This window comes from Hyla sarda, unplaced genomic scaffold (assembly GCF_029499605.1).
Source record: "Hyla sarda isolate aHylSar1 unplaced genomic scaffold, aHylSar1.hap1 scaffold_1739, whole genome shotgun sequence".
In the NCBI taxonomy this organism is placed as follows: Eukaryota; Metazoa; Chordata; class Amphibia; order Anura; family Hylidae; genus Hyla; species Hyla sarda.
Genome location: NW_026608381.1, coordinates 16678 through 43179, shown reverse-complemented (window position 1 = coordinate 43179; position 26502 = coordinate 16678). Strand labels below are relative to the sequence as shown.

At 46.4% G+C, this 26502-nt stretch overlaps 1 protein-coding gene across 2 annotated transcripts in view; it reads right to left on the bottom strand.

Moving 5' to 3' along the window:
• SYT11 (synaptotagmin 11) overlaps positions 1–13721 on the bottom strand; it is a 28931-nt gene extending 15210 nt beyond the window's left edge. For both annotated transcript variants that reach the window (XM_056552617.1, XM_056552618.1), the window contains exons 1-2: positions 13563–13721; positions 4797–5581 (exon numbers count right to left, since the gene is read on the bottom strand). In XM_056552617.1, the coding sequence (XP_056408592.1) occupies positions 4797–5581; positions 13563–13596 (819 nt within the window). In that variant the 5' untranslated portion in view covers positions 13597–13721. The remainder of the gene's footprint in view (positions 1–4796; positions 5582–13562) is intronic.
• Between the last annotated feature and the right edge of the window lie 12781 nt (positions 13722–26502).

Sequence of the window (26502 nt, the reverse complement as noted above, 5' to 3'; positions counted from 1 at the left end):
CTACACCCATCATCATCATCCCTGTCTACAATCAGTACAGGATCACTACTACACCCATCATCATCATCACAGTCTACAATCAGTACAGGATCATCACTACTACACCCATCATCATCATCCTAGTCTACAATCAGTACAGGATCACTACTACACCCATCATCATCCTAGTCTACAATCCGTACAGGATCACTACTACACCCATCATCATCATCACAGTCTACAATCAGTACAGGATCACTACAACACCCATCATCATCCTAGTCTACAATCAGTACAGGATCACTACTACACCCATCATCATCATTCTAGTCTACAATCAGTACAGGATCACTACTACACCCATCATCATCACAGTCTACAATCAGTACAGGATCACTACAACACCCATCATCATCACAGTCTACAATTAGTACAGGATCACTACTACACCCATCATTATCATCCTAGTCTACAATCAGTACAGGATCACAACTACACCCATCATCATCATCCTAGTCTACAATCAGTATAGGGTCACTACTACACCCATCATCACAGTCTACAATCAGTACAGGATCACTACTACACCCATCATCATCATCCTAGTCTACAATCAGTACAGGATCACTACTACACCCATCATCATCATCACAGTCTACAATCAGTACAGGATCACTACTACACCCATCATCATCACTGTATACAATCAGTACAGGATCACTACTACACCCATCATCATCATCACAGTCTACAATCAGTACAGGATCACTACTACACCCATCATCATCACAGTCTACAATCAGTACAGGATCACTACTACACCCATCATCATCATCACAGTCTACAATCAGTACAGGATCACTACTACACCCATCATCACAGTCTACAATCAGTACAGGATCACTACTACACCCATCATCATCATCACAGTCTACAATCAGTACAGGATCACTACTACACCCATCATCCTCATCATTATCCTAGTCTACATTCAGTACAGGATCACTACTACACCCATCATCATAATCACAGTCTACAATCAGTACAGGATCACTACTACACCCATCATCATCATCACAGTCTACAATCAGTACAGGATCACTACTACACCCATCATCATAATCACAGTCTACAATCAGTACAGGATCACTACAACACCCATCATCATCACAGTCTACAATTAGTACAGGATCACTACTACACCCATCATCATCATCACAGTCTACAATCAGTACAGGATCACTACTACACCCATCATCATCATCACAGTCTACAATCAGTACAGGATCACTACTACACCCATCATCATAATCACAGTCTACAATCAGTACAGGATCACTACAACACCCATCATCATCACAGTCTACAATTAGTACAGGATCACTACTACACCCATCATCATCATCACAGTCTACAATCAGTACAGGATCACTACTACACCCATCATCATCACAGTCTACAATCAGTACAGGATCACTACTACACCCATCATCATCATCACAGTCTACAATCAGTACAGGATCACTACAACACCCATCATCATCACAGTCTACAATTAGTACAGGATCACTACTACACCCATCATTATCATCCTAGTCTGCAATCAGTACAGGATCACTACTACACCCATCATCATTATCCTAGTCTACAATCAGTACAGGATCACTACTACACCCATCATCATCATCACAGTCTACAATTAGTACAGGATCACTACTACACCCATCATCATCATCACAGTCTACAATCAGTACAGGATCACTACTACACCCATCATCATCATCACAGTCTACAATCAGTACAGGATCACTACTACACCCATCATCATCACAGTCTACAATCAGTACAGGATCACTACTACACCCATCATCATCATCCTAGTCTACAATCAGTACAGGATCACTACTACACCCATCAGCATCATCCTAGTCTACAATCAGTACAGGATCACTACTACACCCATCATCATCATCATCACAGTCTACAATCAGTACAGGATCACTACTACACCCATCATCATCCTAGTATACAATCAGTACAGGATCACTACTACACCCATCATCATCATCACAGTCTACAATCAGTACAGGATCACTACTACACCCATCATCATCATCATCCTCCTAGTCTACAATCAGTACAGGATCACTACTACACCCATTATCATCACAGTCTACAATCAGTACAGGATCACTACTACACCCATCATCATCATCACAGTCTACAATCAGTACAGGATCACTACTACACCCATCATCATCACAGTCTACAATTAGTACAGGATCACTACTACACCCATCATCATCATCACAGTCTACAATCAGTACAGGATCACTACAACACCCATCATCATCACAGTCTACAATTAGTACAGGATCACTACTACACCCATCATCATCATCACAGTCTACAATTAGTACAGGATCACTACTACACCCATCATCATCATCACAGTCTACAATCAGTACAGGATCACTACTACACCCATCATCATCATTCTAGTCTACAATCAGTACAGGATCACTACTACACCCATCATCATCCTAGTCTACAATCAGTACAGGATCACTACTACACCCATCATCATCCTAGTCTACAATCAGTACAGGATCACTACTACACCCATCATCATCATCCTAGTCTACAATCAGTACAGGATCACTACTACACCCATCATCATCCTAGTCTACAATCAGTACAGGATCACTACAACACCCATCATCATCACAGTCTACAATTAGTACAGGATCACTACAACACCCATCATCATCACAGTCTACAATGAGTACAGGATCACTACTACACCCATCATTATCATCCTAGTCTACAATCAGTACAGGATCACTACTACACCCATCATCATCACAGTCTACAATCAGTACAGGATCACTACTACACCCATCATCACAGTCTACAATCAGTACAGGATCACTACTACACCCATCATCATCATCACAGTCTACAATCAGTACAGGATCACTACTACACCCATCATCATCATTCTAGTCTACAATCAGTACAGGATCACTACTACACCCATCATCACAGTCTACAATCAGTACAGGATCACTATTACACCCATCATCATCATCCTAGTCTACAATCAGTACAGGATCACTACTACACCCATCATCATCACAGTCTACAATCAGTACAGGATCACTACTACACCCATCATCATCACAGTCTACAATCAGTACAGGATCACTACTACACCCATCATCATCACAGTCTACAATCAGTACAGGATCACTACTACACCCATCATCATCATCCTAGTCTACAATCAGTACAGGATCACTACTACACCCATCATCATCATCCTAGTCTACAATCAGTACAGGATCACTACTACACCCATCATCATCCTAGTCTACAATCAGTACAGGATCACTACTACACCCATCATCATCACAGTCTACAATCAGTACAGGATCACTACTACACCCATCATCATCATCCTAGTCTACAATCAGTACAGGATCACTACTACACCCATCATCATCATCACAGTCTACAATCAGTACAGGATCACTACTACACCCATCATCATCCTAGTCTACAATCAGTACAGGATCACTACTACACCCATCATCATCACAGTCTACAATCAGTACAGGATCACTACTACACCCATCATCATCATCCTAGTCTACAATCAGTACAGGATCACTACTACACCCATCATCATCACAGTCTACAATCAGTACAGGATCACTACTACACCCATCATCATCCTAGTCTACAATCAGTACAGGATCACTACTACACCCATCATCATCCTAGTCTACAATCAGTACAGGATCACTACTACACCCATCATCATCACAGTCTACAATCAGTACAGGATCACTACTACACCCATCATCATCCTAGTCTACAATCAGTACAGGATCACTACTACACCCATCATCATCACAGTCTACAATCAGTACAGGATCACTACTACACCCATCATCATCCTAGTCTACAATCAGTACAGGATCACTACTACACCCATCATCATCATCACAGTCTACAATCAGTACAGGATCACTACTACACCCATCATCATCACAGTCTACAATCAGTACAGGATCACTACTACACCCATCATCATCACAGTCTACAATTAGTACAGGATCACTACTACACCCATCATCATCATCACAGTCTACAATCAGTACAGGATCACTACTACACCCATCATCATCATTCTAGTCTACAATCAGTACAGGATCACTACTACACCCATCATCATCATTCTAGTCTACAATCAGTACAGGATCACTACTACACCCATCATCATCACAGTCTACAATCAGTACAGGATCACTACTACACCCATCATCCTCATCACAGTCTACAATCAGTACAGGATCACTACTACACCCATCATCATCACAGTCTACAATCAGTACAGGATCACTACTACACCCATCATCATCACAGTCTACAATCAGTACAGGATCACTACTACACCCATCATCATCATCACAGTCTACAATCAGTACAGAATCACTACTACACCCATCATCATCCTAGTCTACAATCAGTACAGGATCACTACTACACCCATCATCATCATCACAGTCTACAATCAGTACAGGATCACTACTACACCCATCATCATCCTAGTCTACAATCAGTACAGGATCACTACTACACCCATCATCATCCTAGTCTACAATCAGTACAGGATCACTACTACACCCATCGTCATCCTAGTCTACAATCAGTACAGGATCACTACTACACCCATCATCATCATTCTAGTCTACAATCAGTACAGGATCACTACTACACCCATCATCCTCCCCAGCGGCCCCTCTGTTCACCTGGATGTTTCTCCTCACAATGTCCCTGGTGATCTGGACTCTCCCGGTGCTGGGATCCACCCCCGATAGCGGCACCATCACCTCCCCGATCACATCGTCTCGTGAGAATCGGTCAAAGCTGAGCACCAGGAAGTGAAGCAGCAGGTCCTGGAGCTGACTGTAGGGGACGCCGTAGAAGGTGAAGGTCTCATCGAACACGGGGTCCAGGGTCTTCCGCAGGACGCGAGTCTTCACTCGATGCTTCTTGTCAGGCAGGATGGTCATCTTGATGTAAGGGTCGGAGCCCCGGGCCTGCTCGTCCATCACCGGAAGGCCATGAGCCTCCTGTATAGTCACCACCAGGGCCTTCTTAGGGAAGTTGTAGTCCACAGCGATGGTCAGGGTCCCCAGGGGGCGCTCCTCGTCAGGGGAGGAGGGGGAGGACGTCTTGGTCCCACTGGAGCTGGTGCTCACACATGGACTCACCTCTGCCCCGTAGTTGGGGTTGATGGGCAGCTGGGTGACGGCAGTGGCAAGACCATTAGGACCCTTCTCCGGCCCCATTAGTCCTGCCTCAGCACTACCCCCATCAGGCCGCTCCCTGCGCACGTGGAAGGTCTTCTTTTTGTTACTCAGGGTCTCGGGGTAGATACTGATCCCCTTCAGCATGTGAATGAACTTGTATGGGGGGTTCTTATACTTCTTTTCTGCGCGGCTGTGACAGCAGCTCCAGATAAAGACCGCCACCGAGACCGACACCACCAACACCGCCGCTCCAATAAACCCTGCCGCGATGGGAGACATATCTGCGGGAGAAAACAAGAATATCATCGTCACCCCTGTAATCTCACATACACCGCACATGCCTGACCTCTACATGTGACATCACCTCATACACCTCACATACCTGTCCTCTACATGTGACATCACCTCATACACCTCACATACCTGTCCTCTACATGTGACATCACCTCATACACCTGACCTCTACATGTGACATCACCTCATACATCTCACATACCTGACATCTACATGTGACATCACCTCATACACCTCACATACCTGTCCTCTACATGTGACATTACGTCATACACCTCATACACCTGACCTCTACATGTGACATCACCTCATACACCGCACATACCTGTCCTCTACATGTGACATCACCTCATACACCTGACCTCTACATGTGACATCACCTCATACACCGCACATACCTGACCTCTACATGTGACATCACCTCATACACCGCACATACCTGACCTCTACATGTGACATCACCTCATACACCGCACATACCTGACCTCTACATGTGACATCACCTCATACACCTCACATACCTGACCTCTACATGTGACATCACCTCATACACCTGACCTCTACATGTGACATCACCTCATACACCTCACATACCTGTCCTCTACATGTGACATCACCTCATACATCTCACATACCTGACATCTACATTTGACATCACCTCATACACTGCACAAGCCTGACCTCTAAATGTGACATCACCTCATACACCGCACATACCTGACCTCTACATGTGACATCACCTCATACACTGCACATACCTGACATTTACATGTGACATCACCTCATACACCTCACATACCTGACCTCTACATGTGACATCACCTCATACACCGCACAAGCCTGACCTCTACATGTGACATCACCTCATACACCTGACCTCTACATGTGACATCACCTCATACACCTCACATACCTGACCTCTACATGTGACATCACCTCATACACCTGACCTCTACATGTGACATCACCTCATACACCTCATACACCTGACCTCTACATGTGACATCACCTCATACACCTCACATACCTGACCTCTACATGTGACATCACCTCATACACCGCACAAGCCTGACCTCTACATGTGACATCACCTCATACACCGCACATTCCTGACCTCTACATGCTACATCACCTCATACACCTGACCTCTACATGTGACATCACCTCATACACCTCACATACCTGACCTCTACATGTGACATCACCTCACATACCTGACATCTACATGTGACATCACCTCAAACACCTCACATACCTGTCCTCTACATGTGACATCACCTCATACACCTCACATACCTGTCCTCTACATGTGACATCACCTCATACACCTCACATACCTGTCCTCTACATGTGACATCACCTCATACACCGCACATACCAGTCCTCTACATGTGACATCACCTCCTACACCTCACATACCTGACATCTACATGTGACATCACCTCATACACCTCACATACCTGACCTCTACATGTGACATCACCTCATACACCTCACATACCTGTCCTCTACATGTGACATCACCTCATACACCTCACATACCTGTCCTCTACATGTGACATCACCTCATACACCTCACATACCTGTCCTCTACATGTGACATCACCTCATACACCTCACATACCTGTCCTCTACATGTGACATCACCTCATACATCTCACATACCTGTCCTCTACATGTGACATCACCTCATACACCTCACATACCTGTCCTCTACATGTGACATCACCTCATACACCTCACATACCTGTCCTCTACATGTGACATCACCTCATACACCTCACATACCTGTCCTCTACATGTGACATCACCTCATACACCTCACATACCTGTCATCTACATGTGACATCACCTCATACACCTCACATACCTGTCCTCTACATGTGACATCACCTCATACACCTCACATACCTGTCCTCTACATGTGACATCACCTCATACATCTCACATACCTGTCCTCTACATGTGACATCACCTCATACACCTCACATACCTGTCCTCTACATGTGACATCACCTCATACACCGCACATACCTGTCCTCTACATGTGACATCACCTTATACACCTCACATACCTGTCCTCTACATGTGACATCACCTCATACACCTCACATACCTGTCCTCTACATGTGACATCACCTCATACACCTCACATACCTGTCCTCTACATGTGACCACCTCATACACCGCACATACCTGTCCTCTACATGTGACATCACCTTATACACCTCACATACCTGTCCTCTACATGTGACCACCTCATACACCTCACATACCTGACATCTACATGTGACATCACCTCATACACCTCACATACCTGTCCTCTACATGTGACATCACCTCATACACCGCACATATCTGTCCTCTACATGTGACATCACCTCATACACCGCACATATCTGTCCTCTACATGTGACATCACCTCATACACCTCACATACCTGACCTCTAGATGTGACATCACCTCATACACCTCACATACCTGTCCTCTACATGTGACATCACCTCCTACACCTCACATACCTGTCCTCTACATGTGACATCACCTCATACACCTCACATACCTGTCCTCTACATGTGACATCACCTCATACACCTCACATACCTGTCCTCTACATGTGACATCACCTCATACACCTCACATACCTGTCCTCTACATGTGACATCACCACATACACCTCACATACCTGTCCTCTACATGTGACATCACCTCATACACCTCACATACCTGTCCTCTACATGTGACATCACCTCATACACCTCACATACCTGACATCTACATGTGACATCACCTCATACATCTCACATACCTGACATCTACATGTGACATCACCTCATACACCTCACATACCTGTCCTCTACATGTGACATCACCTCATACACCTCACATACCTGACATCTACATGTGACATCACCTCATACACCTCACATACCTGTCCTCTACATGTGACATCACCTCATACACCTCACATACCTGTCCTCTACATGTGACATCACCTCATACACCTCACATACCTGTCCTCTACATGTGACATCACCTCATACACCTCACATACCTGTCCTCTACATGTGACATCATCTCATACACCTCACATACCTGTCCTCTACATGTGACATCACCTCATACACCTCACATACCTGTCCTCTACATGTGACATCACCTCATACACCTCACATACCTGTCCTCTACATGTGACATCACCTCATACACGGCACATACCTGTCCTCTACATGTGACATCACCTCATACACCTCACATACCTGATATCTACATGTGATATCACCTCATACACCTCACATACCTGTCCTCTACATGTGACATCACCTCATACACCTCACATACCTGACATCTACATGTGACATCACCTCATACACCGCACATACCTGTCCTCTACATGTGACATCACCTCATACACCTCACATACCTGTCCTCTACATGTAACATCACCTCATACACCTCACATACCTGACATCTACATGTGACATCACCTCATACATCTCACATACCTGTCCTCTACATGTGACATCACCTCATACACCTCACATACCTGTCCTCTACATGTGACATCACCACATACACCTCACATACCTGTCCTCTACATGTGACATCACCTCATACACCTCACATACCTGTCCTCTACATGTGACATCACCTCATACACCTCACATACCTGACATCTACATGTGACATCACCTCATACATCTCACATACCTGACATCTACATGTGACATCACCTCATACACCTCACATACCTGTCCTCTACATGTGACATCACCTCATACACCTCACATACCTGACATCTACATGTGACATCACCTCATACACCTCACATACCTGTCCTCTACATGTGACATCACCTCATACACCTCACATACCTGTCCTCTACATGTGACATCACCTCATACACCTCACATACCTGTCCTCTACATGTGACATCACCTCATACACCTCACATACCTGTCCTCTACATGTGACATCACCTCATACACCTCACATACCTGTCCTCTACATGTGACATCACCTCATACACCTCACATACCTGTCCTCTACATGTGACATCACCTCATACACCTCACATACCTGTCCTCTACATGTGACATCACCTCATACACGGCACATACCTGTCCTCTACATGTGACATCACCTCATACACCTCACATACCTGTCCTCTACATGTGACATCACCTCATACACGGCACATACCTGTCCTCTACATGTGACATCACCTCATACACCTCACATACCTGTCCTCTACATGTGACATCACCTCATACACCTCACATACCTGACATCTACATGTGACATCACCTCATACACCGCACATACCTGTCCTCTACATGTGACATCACCTCATACCATCACATACCTGTCCTCTACATGTGACATCACCTCATACACCTCACATACCTGACATCTACATGTGACATCACCTCATACATCTCACATACCTGACATCTACATGTGACATCACCTCATACACCTCACATACCTGTCCTCTACATGTGACATCACCTCATACACCTCACATACCTGTCCTCTACATGTGACATCACCTCATACACCTCACATACCTGTCCTCTACATGTGACATCACCTCATACACCTCACATACCTGACATCTACATGTGACATCACCTCATACACCTCACATACCTGTCCTCTACATGTGACATCACCTCATACACCGCACATACCTGTCATCTACATGTGACATCACCTCATACACCTCACATACCTGACATCTACATGTGACATCACCTCATACACCTCACATTCCTGTCCTCTACATGTGACATCACCTCATACACCTCACATACCTGTCCTCTACATGTGACATCACCTCATACACCTCACATACCTGTCCTCTACATGTGACATCACCTCATACACCGCACATACCTGTCCTCTACATGTGACATCATCTCATACACCTCACATACCTGTCCTCTACATGTGACATCACCTCATACACCTCACATACCTGTCCTCTACATGTGACATCACCTCATACACCTCACATACCTGACATCTACATGTGACATCACCTCATACACCTCACATACCTGTCCTCTACATGTGACATCACCTCATACACCTCACATACCTGTCCTCTACATGTGACATCACCTCATACACCGCACATACCAGTCCTCTACATGTGACATCACCTCATACACCTCACATACCTGTCCTCTACATGTGACATCACCTCATACACCTCACATACCTGTCCTCTACATGTGACATCACCTCATACACCTCACATACCTGTCCTCTACATGTGACATCACCTCCTACACCTCACATACCTGACCTCTACATGTGACATCACCTCCTACACCTCACATACCTGACCTCTAGATGTGACATCACCTCATACACCTCACATACCTGTCCTCTACATGTGACATCACCTCATACACCGCACATACCTGTCCTCTACATGTGACATCACCTCATACACAGCACATACCTGTCCTCTACATGTGACATCACCTCATACACCTCACATACCTGTCCTCTACATGTGACATCACCTCATACACCTCACATTCCTGTCCTCTACATGTGACATCACCTCATACACCTCACATACCTGACATCTACATGTGACATCACCTCATACACCGCACATACCTGTCCTCTACATGTGACATCACCTCATACACCTCACATACCTGTCCTCTACATGTGACATCACCTCATACACCTCACATACCTGTCCTCTACATGTGACATCACCTCATACACCTCACATACCTGTCCTCTACATGTGACATCACCTCATACACCTCACATACCTGTCCTCTACATGTGACATCACCTCATACACGGCACATACCTGTCCTCTACATGTGACATCACCTCATACACCTCACATACCTGACATCTACATGTGATATCACCTCATACACCTCACATACCTGTCCTCTACATGTGACATCACCTCATACACCTCACATACCTGACATCTACATGTGACATCACCTCATACACCGCACATACCTGTCCTCTACATGTGACATCACCTCATACACCTCACATACCTGTCCTCTACATGTGACATCACCTCATACACCTCACATACCTGACATCTACATGTGACATCACCTCATACATCTCACATACCTGACATGTACATGTGACATCACCTCATACACCTCACATACCTGTCCTCTACATGTGACATCACCTCATACACCTCACATACCTGTCCTCTACATGTGACATCACCTCATACACCTCACATACCTGTCCTCTACATGTGACATCACCTCATACACCTCACATACCTGACATCTACATGTGACATCACCTCATACACCGCACATACCTGTCCTCTACATGTGACATCACCTCATACACCTCACATACCTGTCATCTACATGTGACATCACCTCATACACCTCACATACCTGTCCTCTACATGTGACATCACCTCATACACCTCACATACCTGTCCTCTACATGTGACATCACCTCATACATCTCACATACCTGTCCTCTACATGTGACATCACCTCATACACCTCACATACCTGTCCTCTACATGTGACATCACCTCATACACCTCACATACCTGTCCTCTACATGTGACATCACCTCATACACCTCACATACCTGACATCTACATGTGACATCACCTCATACACCTCACATACCTGTCCTCTACATGTGACATCACCTCATACACCTCACATACCTGTCCTCTACATGTGACATCACCTCATACACCTCACATACCTGACCTCTACATGTGACATCACCTCATACACCTCACATACCTGACATCTACATGTGACATCACCTCATACACCTCACATACCTGTCCTCTACATGTGACATCACCTCATACACCTCACATACCTGTCCTCTACATGTGACATCACCTCATACACCTCACATACCTGACATCTACATGTGATATCACCTCATACACCTCACATACCTGACATCTACATGTGACATCACCTCATACACCTCACATACCTGTCCTCTACATGTGACATCACCTCATACACCTCACATACCTGTCCTCTACATGTGACATCACCTCATACACCTCACATACCTGACATCTACATGTGACATCACCTCATACACCTCACATACCTGTCCTCTACATGTGACATCACCTCATACACCTCACATACCTGTCCTCTACATGTGACATCACCTCATACACCTCACATACCTGTCCTCTACATGTGACATCACCTCATACACCTCACATACCTGACATCTACATGTGACATCACCTCATACACAGCACATACCTGTCCTCTACATGTGACATCACCTCATACACCTGACCTCTACATGTGACATCACCTCATACACCTCACATACCTGTCCTCTACATGTGACATCACCTCATACACCTCACATACCTGTCCTCTACATGTGACATCACCTCATACACCTCACATACCTGTCCTCTACATGTGACCACCTCATACACCGCACATACCTGTCCTCTACATGTGACATCACCTCATACACCTCACATACCTGTCCTCTACATGTGACATCACCTCATACACCTCACATACCTGTCCTCTACATGTGACATCACCTCATACACCTCACATACCTGTCCTCTACATGTGACATCACCTCATACACCTCACATACCTGTCCTCTACATGTGACATCACCTCATACACCTCACATACCTGTCCTCTACATGTGACATCACCTCATACACCTCACATACCTGTCCTCTACATGTGACATCACCTCATTCATGACATAGTTTTCCAAAGATGATGTCACTTTTACAGACCCGGCATCGGCTCTGATGACGTCATAATAACAATAAGGCCGCTGACATCAGAGGAGTTTGATGCTGAGCTGCGGCTCCACATCCTTCTCCCCCAGGGGCCACACCCCGCCTCGGGGCCCTCACACCGAAGCTCCGCTCCGTGGAACCCGGCGGCCCTAACATCAGACGCGGCACAGGCTTACCGAAGCTGGGGGCGAGGCTGGTGATCTCCGCCATGCTGACCGTATGCGCTGCCGGAGAGGCCTCACTTCATGTCCTGTTCACACGATGCTGCTCCCCGGGATACGGCCGCCGCTCTGCCTGTGGTCCTGATGAAAGCCGGCCCCTCCCTCCACCTCCGGAAACACCCGAACAGCCGAAGCCTTGATCCCGCCCCCTGCTTACAACTGACCCCTCCCTTTGCCTCCGGAAAAACCCGAACAGCCGATGCTTGGTACCACACCGTCTCACTCCGCCCCCTGCTGACAGCCGAATCCTGGGCCCCGCCCATCAGACCAAGCCGCGGCCTCACCACACCCACCTGACGGAGAAAGCCGAATGCTCTCGGATCTGCCCAAACGAGCCAATCAGATCGCAGCGTTCTGGTACTAGAGAAGGTGGCGGGATAAATACTGCAATCTGATTGGCTCATACCTCAGGTTCACCCACAAAGACAACCAGCGGAGCCGACTGTGGGCAGGCGCAGGGGCCCCTCCTGTATTATCACTAGACACCGGCTGTGAGGGGCCCCTCCTCTATTATCACTAGAGACCGGCTGTGAGGGGCCCCTCCTGTATTATCACTAGAGACCGGCTGTGAGGGGCCCTCCTCTATTATCACTAGAGACCGACTGTGAGGGGCCCCTCCTCTATTATCACTAGAGACCAGCTGTGAGGGGCCCCTCCTGTATTATCACTAGAGACCAGCTGTGAGGGGCCCCTCCTCTATTATCACTAGAGACCGGCTGTGAGGGGCCCCTCCTCTATTATCACTAGAGACCGGCTGTGAGGGGCCCCTCCTGTATTATCACTAGACACCGGCTGTGAGGGGCCCCTCCTGTATTATCACTAGACACCGGCTGTGAGGGGCCCCTCCTCTATTATCACTAGAGACCGGCTGTGAGGGGCCCCTCCTGTATTATCACTAGAGACCGGCTGTGAGGGGCCCCTCCTGTATTATCACTAGAGACCGACTGTGAGGGGCCCCTCCTCTATTATCACTAGAGACCGGCTGTGAGGGGCCCCTCCTGTATTATCACTAGACACCGGCTGTGAGGGGCCCTCCTCTATTATCACTAGAGACCGACTGTGAGGGGCCCCTCCTCTATTATCACTAGACACCGGCTGTGAGGGGCCCCTCCTCTATTATCACTAGAGACCAGCTGTGAGGGGCCCCTCCTCTATTATCACTAGAGACCGGCTGTGAGGGGCCCCTCCTCTATTATCACTAGACACCGGCTGTGAGGGGCCCCTCCTCTATTATCACTAGAGACCGGCTGTGAGGGGCCCCTCCTGTATTATCACTAGACACCGGCTGTGAGGGACCCCTCCTGTATTATCACTAGAGACCGGCTGTGAGGGGCCCCTCCTCTATTATCACTAGACACCGGCTGTGAGGGGCCCCTCCTGTATTATCACTAGACACCGGCTGTGAGGGGCCCCTCCTCTATTATCACTAGACACCGGCTGTGAGGGGCCCCTCCTCTATTATCACTAGAGACCGGCTGTGAGGGGCCCCTCCTGTATTATCACTAGAGACCGGCTGTGAGGGGCCCCTCCTGTATTATCACTAGACACGGCTGTGAGGGGCCCCTCCTCTATTATCACTAGAGACCGGCTGTGAGGGGCCCCTCCTGTATTATCACTAGACACCGGCTGTGAGGGGCCCCTCCTGTATTATCACTAGAGACCGGCTGTGAGGGGCCCCTCCTGTATTATCACTAGAGACCGGCTGTGAGGGGCCCCTCCTGTATTATCACTAGACACCGGCTGTGAGGGGCCCCTCCTGTATTATCACTAGAGACCGGCTGTGAGGGGCCCCTCCTCTATTATCACTAGAGACCGGCTGTGAGGGGGCCCCTCCTCTATTATCACTAGACACCGGCTGTGAGGGGCCCCTCCTGTATTATCACTAGAGACCGGCTGTGAGGGGCCCCTCCTCTATTATCACTAGACACCGGCTGTGAGGGGCCCCTCCTCTATTATCACTAGACACCGGCTGTGAGGGGCCCCTCCTCTATTATCACTAGACACCGGCTGTGAGGGGCCCCTCCTCTATTATCACTAGACACCGGCTGTGAGGGGCCCCTCCTGTATTATCACTAGAGACCGGCTGTGAGGGGCCCCTCCTCTATTATCACTAGAGACCGGCTGTGAGGGGCCCCTCCTCTATTATCACTAGACACCGACTGTGAGGGGCCCCTCCTCTATTATCACTAGACACCGGCTGTGAGGGGCCCCTCCTGTATTATCACTAGACACCGGCTGTGAGGGGCCCCTCCTCTATTATCACTAGACACCGGCTGTGAGGGGCCCCTCCTCTATTATCACTAGAGACCGGCTGTGAGGGGCCCCTCCTCTATTATCACTAGACACCGGCTGTGAGGGGCCCCTCCTCTATTATCACTAGAGACCGGCTGTGAGGGGCCCCTCCTCTATTATCACTAGAGACCGGCTGTGAGGGGCCCCTCCTGTATTATCACTAGAGACCGGCTGTGAGGGGCCCCTCCTGTATTATCACTAGACACCGGCTGTGAGGGGCCCCTCCTCTATTATCACTAGAGACCGGCTGTGAGGGGCCCCTCCTCTATTATCACTAGAGACCGGCTGTGAGGGGCCCCTCCTGTATTATCACTAGACACCGGCTGTGAGGGGCCCCTCCTGTATTATCACTAGAGACCGGCTGTGAGGGGCCCCTCCTGTATTATCACTAGACACCGGCTGTGAGGGGCCCCTCCTCTATTATCACTAGAGACCAGCTGTGAGGGGCCCCTCCTCTATTATCACTAGACACCGGCTGTGAGGGGCCCCTCCTGTATTATCACTAGAGACCGGCTGTGAGGGGCCCCTCCTCTATTATCACTAGAGACCGGCTGTGAGGGGCCCCTCCTCTATTATCACTAGAGACCGGCTGTGAGGGGCCCCTCCTGTATTATCACTAGAGACCGGCTGTGAGGGGCCCCTCCTGTATTATCACTAGAGACCGGCTGTGAGGGGCCCCTCCTCTATTATCACTAGAGACCGGCTGTGAGGGACCCCTCCTGTATTATCACTAGAGACCGGCTGTGAGGGGCCCCTCCTCTATTATCACTAGAGACCGGCTGTGAGGGGCCCCTCCTCTATTATCACTAGAGACCGGCTGTGAGGGGCCCCTCCTGTATTATCACTAGAGACCGGCTGTGAGGGGCCCCTCCTGTATTATCACTAGAGACCGGCTGTGAGGGGCCCCTCCTCTATTATCACTAGAGACCGGCTGTGAGGGACCCCTCCTGTATTATCACTAGAGACCGGCTGTGAGGGGCCCCTCCTGTATTATCACTAGAGACCGGCTGTGAGGGGCCCCTCCTGTATTATCACTAGAGACCGGCTGTGAGGGGCCCCTCCTCTATTATCACTAGAGACCGGCTGTGAGGGACCCCTCCTGTATTATCACTAGAGACCGGCTGTGAGGGGCCCCTCCTGTATTATCACTAGAGACCGGCTGTGAGGGGCCCCTCCTCTATTATCACTAGAGACCGGCTGTGAGGGGCCCCTCCTGTATTATCACTAGAGACCGGCTGTGAGGGGCCCCTCCTCTATTATCACTAGAGACCAGCTGTGAGGGGCCCCTCCTGTATTATCACTAGAGACCGGCTGTGAGGGGCCCCTCCTGTATTATCACTAGACACCGGCTGTGAGGGGCCCCTCCTGTATTATCACTAGAGACCGGCTGTGAGGGGCCCCTCCTCTATTATCACTAGAGACCGGCTGTGAGGGGCCCCTCCTGTATTATCACTAGAGACCGGCTGTGAGGGGCCCCTCCTGTATTATCACTAGACACCGGCTGTGAGGGGCCCCTCCTCTATTATCACTAGAGACCGGCTGTGAGGGGCCTCTCCTCTATTATCACTAGAGACCGGCTGTGAGGGGCCCCTCCTCTATTATCACTAGAGACCGGCTGTGAGGGGCCCCTCCTGTATTATCACTAGAGACCGGCTGTGAGGGGCCCCTCCTGTATTATCACTAGACACCGGCTGTGAGGGGCCCCTCCTGTATTATCACTAGAGACCAGCTGTGAGGGGCCCCTCCTCTATTATCACTAGAGACCGGCTGTGAGGGGCCCCTCCTGTATTATCACTAGAGACCGGCTGTGAGGGGCCCCTCCTCTATTATCACTAGAGACCAGCTGTGAGGGGCCCCTCCTGTATTATCACTAGAGACCGGCTGTGAGGGGCCCCTCCTGTATTATCACTAGACACCGGCTGTGAGGGGCCCCTCCTGTATTATCACTAGAGACCGGCTGTGAGGGGCCCCTCCTCTATTATCACTAGAGACCGACTGTGAGGGGCCCCTCCTGTATTATCACTAGAGACCGGCTGTGAGGGGCCCCTCCTGTATTATCACTAGACACCGGCTGTGAGGGGCCCCTCCTCTATTATCACTAGAGACCGGCTGTGAGGGGCCCCTCCTGTATTATCACTAGAGACCGGCTGTGAGGGGCCCCTCCTGTATTATCACTAGACACCGGCTGTGAGGGGCCCCTCCTGTATTATCACTAGAGACCGGCTGTGAGGGGCCCCTCCTCTATTATCACTAGACACCGGCTGTGAGGGGCCCCTCCTGTATTATCACTAGAGACCGGCTGTGAGGGGCCCCTCCTCTATTATCACTAGACACCGGCTGTGAGGGGCCCCTCCTCTATTATCACTAGAGACCGGCTGTGAGGGGCCCCTCCTCTATTATCACTAGACACCGTCTGTGAGGGGCCCCTCCTCTATTATCACTAGACACCGGCTGTGAGGGGCCCCTCCTGTATTATCACTAGACACCGGCTGTGAGGGGCCCCTCCTCTATTATCACTAGACACCGGCTGTGAGGGGCCCCTCCTCTATTATCACTAGAGACCGGCTGTGAGGGGCCCCTCCTCTATTATCACTAGACACCGGCTGTGAGGGGCCCCTCCTCTATTATCACTAGAGACCGGCTGTGAGGGGCCCCTCCTCTATTATCACTAGAGACCGGCTGTGAGGGGCCCCTCCTGTATTATCACTAGACACCGGCTGTGAGGGGCCCCTCCTGTATTATCACTAGACACCGGCTGTGAGGGGCCCCTCCTCTATTATCACTAGAGACCGGCTGTGAGGGGCCCCTCCTCTATTATCACTAGAGACCGGCTGTGAGGGGCCCCTCCTCTATTATCACTAGAGACCGGCTGTGAGGGGCCCCTCCTGTATTATCACTAGAGACCGGCTGTGAGGGGCCCCTCCTCTATTATCACTAGAGACCGGCTGTGAGGGGCCCCTCCTGTATTATCACTAGAGACCGGCTGTGAGGGACCCCTCCTGTATTATCACTAGAGACCGACTGTGAGGGGCCCCTCCTCTATTATCACTAGAGACCGGCTGTGAGGGGCCCCTCCTGTATTATCACTAGAGACCGGCTGTGAGGGGCCCCTCCTGTATTATCACTAGAGACCGGCTGTGAGGGGCCCCTCCTCTATTATCACTAGAGACCGGCTGTGAGGGGCCCCTCCTCTATTATCACTAGAGACCGGCTGTGAGGGGCCCCTCCTCTATTATCACTAGACACCGGCTGTGAGGGGCCCCTCCTCTATTATCACTAGAGACCAGCTGTGAGGGGCCCCTCCTCTATTATCACTAGACACCGGCTGTGAGGGGCCCCTCCTGTATTATCACTAGAGACCGGCTGTGAGGGGCCCCTCCTCTATTATCACTAGAGACCGGCTGTGAGGGGCCCCTCCTCTATTATCACTAGAGACCGGCTGTGAGGGGCCCCTCCTGTATTATCACTAGAGACCGGCTGTGAGGGGCCCCTCCTGTATTATCACTAGAGACCGGCTGTGAGGGGCCCCTCCTGTATTATCACTAGACACCGGCTGTGAGGGGCCCCTCCTCTATTATCACTAGAGACCGGCTGTGAGGGGCCCCTCCTCTATTATCACTAGACACCGGCTGTGAGGGGCCCCTCCTCTATTATCACTAGAGACCGGCTGTGAGGGACCCCTCCTGTATTATCACTAGAGACCGGCTGTGAGGGGCCCCTCCTCTATTATCACTAGAGACCAGCTGTGAGGGGCCCCTCCTCTATTATCACTAGAGACCGGCTGTGAGGGGCCCCTCCTCTATTATCACTAGAGACCGGCTGTGAGGGACCCCTCCTGTATTATCACTAGAGACCGGCTGTGAGGGGCCCCTCCTGTATTATCACTAGAGACCGGCTGTGAGGGGCCCCTCCTCTATTATCACTAGAGACCGGCTGTGAGGGGCCCCTCCTGTATTATCACTAGAGACCGGCTGTGAGGGGCCCCTCCTCTATTATCACTAGAGACCAGCTGTGAGGGGCCCCTCCTGTATTATCACTAGAGACCGGCTGTGAGGGGCCCCTCCTGTATTATCACTAGACACCGGCTGTGAGGGGCCCCTCCTGTATTATCACTAGAGACCGGCTGTTAGGGGCCCCTCCTCTATTATCACTAGAGACCGGCTGTGAGGGGCCCCTCCTGTATTATCACTAGAGACCGGCTGTGAGGGGCCCCTCCTGTATTATCACTAGACACCGGCTGTGAGGGGCCCCTCCTCTATTATCACTAGAGACCGGCTGTGAGGGGCCCCTCCTCTATTATCACTAGAGACCGGCTGTGAGGGACCCCTCCTGTATTATCACTAGAGACCGGCTGTGAGGGGCCCCTCCTCTATTATCACTAGAGACCGGCTGTGAGGGGCCCCTCCTGTATTATCACTAGAGACCGGCTGTGAGGGGCCCCTCCTGTATTATCACTAGACACCGGCTGTGAGGGGCCCCTCCTGTATTATCACTAGAGACCAGCTGTGAGGGGCCCCTCCTCTATTATCACTAGAGACCGGCTGTGAGGGGCCCCTCCTGTATTATCACTAGAGACCGGCTGTGAGGGGCCCCTCCTCTATTATCACTAGAGACCAGCTGTGAGGGGCCCCTCCTGTATTATCACTAGAGACCGGCTGTGAGGGGCCCCTCCTCTATTATCACTAGAGACCGGCTGTGAGGGGCCCCTCCTGTATTATCACTAGAGACCGGCTGTGAGGGGCCCCTCCTGTATTATCACTAGACACCGGCTGTGAGGGGCCCCTCCTCTATTATCACTAGAGACCGGCTGTGAGGGGCCCCTCCTGTATTATCACTAGAGACCGGCTGTGAGGGGCCCCTCCTGTATTATCACTAGACACCGGCTGTGAGGGGCCCCTCCTCTATTATCACTAGAGACCGGCTGTGAGGGGCCCCTCCTCTATTATCACTAGACACCGGCTGTGAGGGGCCCCTCCTCTATTATCACTAGAGACCGACTGTGAGGGGCCCCTCCTGTATTATCACTAGACACCGGCTGTGAGGGGCCCCTCCTGTATTATCACTAGAGACCGACTGTGAGGGGCCCCTCCTGTATTATCACTAGAGACCGGCTGTGAGGGGCCCCTCCTGTATTATCACTAGAGACCGGCTGTGAGGGGCCCCTCCTGTATTATCACTAGACACCGACTGTGAGGGGCCCCTCCTCTATTATCACTAGACACCGGCTGTGAGGGGCCCCTCCTCTATTATCACTAGAGACCGGCTGTGAGGGGCCCCTCCTCTATTATCACTAGAGACCGGCTGTGAGGGGCCCCTCCTGTATTATCACTAGAGACCGGCTGTGAGGGGCCCCTCCTGTATTATCACTAGACACCGACTGTGAGGGGCCCCTCCTCTATTATCACTAGACACCGGCTGTGAGGGGCCCCTCCTCTATTATCACTAGACACCGGCTGTGAGGGGCCCCTCCTGTATTATCACTAGACACCGGCTGTGAGGGGCCCCTCCTGTATTATCACTAGACACCGGCTGTGAGGGGCCCCTCCTGTATTATCACTAGACACCGGCTGTGAGGGGCCCCTCCTCTATTATCACTAGACACCGGCTGTGAGGGGCCCCTCCTCTATTATCACTAGACACCGGCTGTGAGGGGCCCCTCCTGTATTATCACTAGAGACCGGCTGTGAGGGGCCCCTCCTGTATTATCACTAGAGACCGGCTGTGAGGGGCCCCTCCTCTATTATCACTAGACACCGGCTGTGAGGGGCCCCTCCTGTATTATCACTAGAGACCGGCTGTGAGGGGCCCCTCCTGTATTATCACTAGAGACCGGCTGTGAGGGGCCCCTCCTGTATTATCACTAGACACCGGCTGTGAGGGGCCCCTCCTCTATTATCACTAGAGACCGGCTGTGAGGGGCCCCTCCTCTATTATCACTAGAGACCGGCTGTGAGGGGCCCCTCCTCTATTATCACTAGAGACCGGCTGTGAGGGGCCCCTCCTGTATTATCACTTATTTTATAACAAAATCTGCGGCAAAACAAAAAATAGAATAATTTGTGAGGTGAAATAATAAAAAAAAGAAAAGACATTTTGATTCTTTTGGGTAAACATGACCCCTTATCTTTATTCTGTTGGTCGTTTCGGTCACAAGGAAACACAATTTATATAGGTTTTATTTTATTTAACTATTAGTGTCTTCTGACCCCTATAACTTTATTATTTTTCCGTACACAGGATGTGTTCGGGTCATTTTTTGCGCCATAGTCTGAACTTTTTATCAGTAGCATTTTTGTATTCATGGGACTTTTTGACAGTTTTTTATAATTTTTTTTATGGTATATGAAGTGACAAAAAATGCACATTTTTGGGCTTTGGTATTTTTTACGTGTACACCATCGATCGTGCGGTTTAACTAACCTTATATATTAATAGTTCAGACTCTTACGCACACAACGATATCACATGTTTATTTTTAAATACTTTATTTTAAATACAAATGGGAAAAAGGGGAATTCAAACTTTTACTAATGGCTTATTCACATTGATTATTACATTTGATCTTGTGATTATTACATGTGATCTTGTGATTATTATTACATCTGATCCTGTGATTATTATTACATGTGATCTTGTGATTATTATTACATCTGATCCTGTGATTATTATTACATGTGACCTTGTGATTACTATTACATGTGATCCTGTGATTATTATTACATGTGATCCTGTGATTATTATTACATCTGATCCTGTGATTATTATTACATGTGACCTTGTGATTACTATTACATGTGATCCTGTGATTATTATTACATGTGATCCTGTGATTATTATTACATCTGATCCTGTGATTATTATTACATGTGACCTTGTGATTACTATTACATCTGATCCTGTGATTATTACATGTGATCTTTTGATTATTATTACATCTGATCCTGTGATTATTATTACATGTGACCTTGTGATTATTACATCTGATCTTGTGATTACTATTACATCTGATCCTGTGATTATTATTACATGTGATCTTGTGATTATTACATCTGATCTTGTGATTACTATTACATGTGATCCTGTGATTATTATTACATGTGACCTTGTGATTATTATTACATCTGATCCTGTGATTATTATTACATGTGACCTTGTGATTACTATTACATCTGATCCTGTGATTATTACATGTGATCTTTTGATTATTATTACATCTGATCCTGTGATTATTATTACATGTGACCTTGTGATTATTACATCTGATCTTGTGATTACTATTACATCTGATCCTGTGATTATTATTACATGTGATCTTGTGATTATTACATCTGATCTTGTGATTACTATTACATGTGATCCTGTGATTATTATTACATGTGACCTTGTGATTATTATTACATGTGACCTTGTGATTATTATTACATGTGATCCTGTGATTATTATTACATGTGATCCTGTGATTATTATTACATCTGATCCTGTGATTATTATTACATCTGATCTTGTGATTATTACATGTGATCTTGTGATTATTACATCTGATCTTGTGATTACTATTACATGTGACCTTGTGATTATTACATGTGATCATGTGTTTATTATTACATGTGATCCTGTGATTACTATTACATGTGATCTTGTGATTACTATTACATGTGATCTTGTGATTACTATTACATGTGATCCTGTGATTATTATTACATGTGACCTTGTGATTATTATTATTACATCTGATTCTGTAATTACTATTACATGTGATCTTGTGATTTTTACATGTGACCTTGTGATTATTATTACATGTGATCTTGTGATTACTATTATGTGATCCCCTGATTATTATTAGATGTGATTATTACATGTGATCCCGTGATTATTATTACATCTGATCCTGTGAATATTATTACATGTGATCTTGTGATTATTTCATCTGATCCTGTGATTACTATTACATGTGACCTTGTGATTATTACATGTGATCTTGTGATTACTATTACATGTGACCTTGTGATTATTATTACATGTGATCCTGTGATTAATATTACATGTGATCTTTTGATTACTATTACATGTGATTATTATTACATGTGATCTTGTGATTATTATTACATCTGATCCTGTGATTATTATTACATCTGATCCTGTGATTATTATTACATGTGACCTTGTGATTATTATTACATCTGATCCTGTGATTATAATTACATGTGATCTTGCGATTATTACATGTGATCTTGTGATTATTACATCTGATCTTGTGATTACTATTACATGTGACCTTGTGATTATTACATGTGATCATGTGTTTATTATTACATGTGATCCTGTGATTACTATTACATGTGATCTTGTGATTACTATTACATGTGATCCTGTGATTATTATTACATGTGACCTTGTGATTATTATTATTATTACATCTGATCCTGTGATTACTATTACATGTGATCTTGTGATTTTTACATGTGACCTTGTGATTATTATTACATGTGATCTTGTGATTATTACATGTGATCCTGTGATTATTATTACATGTGATCTTGTGATTATTACATGTGATCTTGGGATTATTATTACATCTGATACTGTGATTATTATAACATGTGATCTTCTGATTATTACATCTGATCTTCTGATTATTACATCTGATCTTGTGATTATTACATCTGATCTTGTGATTACTATTACATGTGACCTTCTGATTATTACATGTGATCTTGTGTTTATTATTACATGTGATCCTGTGATCACTATTACATGTGATCTTGTGATTACTATTATATGTGATCTTGTGATTACTATTACATGTGATCCTGTGATTATTATTACATGTGACCTTGTGATTATTATTATTATTACATCTGATCCTGTGACTACTATTACATGTGATCTTGTGATTTTTACATGTGACCTTGTGATTATTATTACATGTGATCTTGTGATTACTACATGTGATCTTGTGATTACTATTACATGTGATCCCGTGATTATTATTACATGTGAACTTGTGATTACTGTTACATTTGATCTTTTTATTACTATGACATGTGATCTTGTAATTATTACATGTGATCTTGTGATTATTATTACATGTGACCTTGTGTTTATTATTACATCTGATCCTGTGATTACTATTACATGTGATCTTGTGATTACTATTACATGTGATCTTGTGATTACTATTACATGTGATTATTATTACTACATGAGATCTTGTGATTATTATTACATGTGATCATGTGATTATTATTACATGTGATCTTATGATTATTATTTCATCTGATCCTGTGATTATTATTACATGTGATCTTGTGATTATTACATCTGATCCTGTGATTATTACATCTGATCCTGTGATTACTATGACATGTGACCTTGTAATTATTATTACATGTGATCTTGTGATTACTATTCCGTGATCCCCTGATTATTATTACATGTGATGTGATTATTACATGTGATCCTGTGATTACTATTACATGTGATATTGTGTTCATTATTACACGTGACCCTGTGATTACTATTACATGTGATCTTGTGATTATTACATGTGATCTTGTGATTACTATTACATGTGACCTTGTGATTATTATTATTACATGTGATCTTGTGATTATTACATGTGATCTTGTGATTACTATTACATGTGATCTTGTGATTACTATTACATGTGATCTTGTGATTACTATTATGTGATCCCCTGATTATTATTACATGTGATCCCGTGATTATTATTACATGTGAACTTGTGATTACTGTTACATGTAATCTTGTGATTATTATTACGTTATCCTGTGATTACTATTACATGTGATCCTGTGATTGTTATTACATGTGATCTTGTGATTACTACTACATGTGATCCTGTGATTACTATTACATGTGATCTTGTGATTATTATTACATGTTATCCTGTGATTACTATTACATGTGATCCTGTGATTATTATTACATGTGATCTTGTGATTATTATTATTACATGTGATCATGTGATTATTATTACATGTTATCCTGTGATTACTATTACATGTGATCCTGTGATTATTATTACATGTGATCTTGTGATTGATATAACATGTGATCTTGTTATTACTATTACATGTGATCTTGTGATTACTATTACATGTGATTGTGATTATTATTACATGTGATCTTGTGATTATTTCATGTGATCTTGTGATTATTACATGTGATCATGTGATTATTATTACATGTGATCTTATGATTACTATTACACATGATCTTGTGATTACTAGTGATCTTATGATTACTATTTCACATGATCTTGTGATTACTATTACATGTGATCTTATGATTACTATTACACATGATCTTGTGATTACTATTACATGTGATCTTGTGATTATTACATGTGATCTTGTGATTATTATTACATGTGATCGTGATTACTATTACATTTGATCTTGTGATTATTACATGTGATCTTGTGATTATTATTACGTGATCTTGTGATTATTACATGTGATCCTGTGATTATAACATGTGATCCTGTGATTATTATTACATGTGATCTTGTGATTATTACATGTGATCGTGTGATTATTATTACATGTGATCTTATGATTACTATTACGTGATCTTGTGA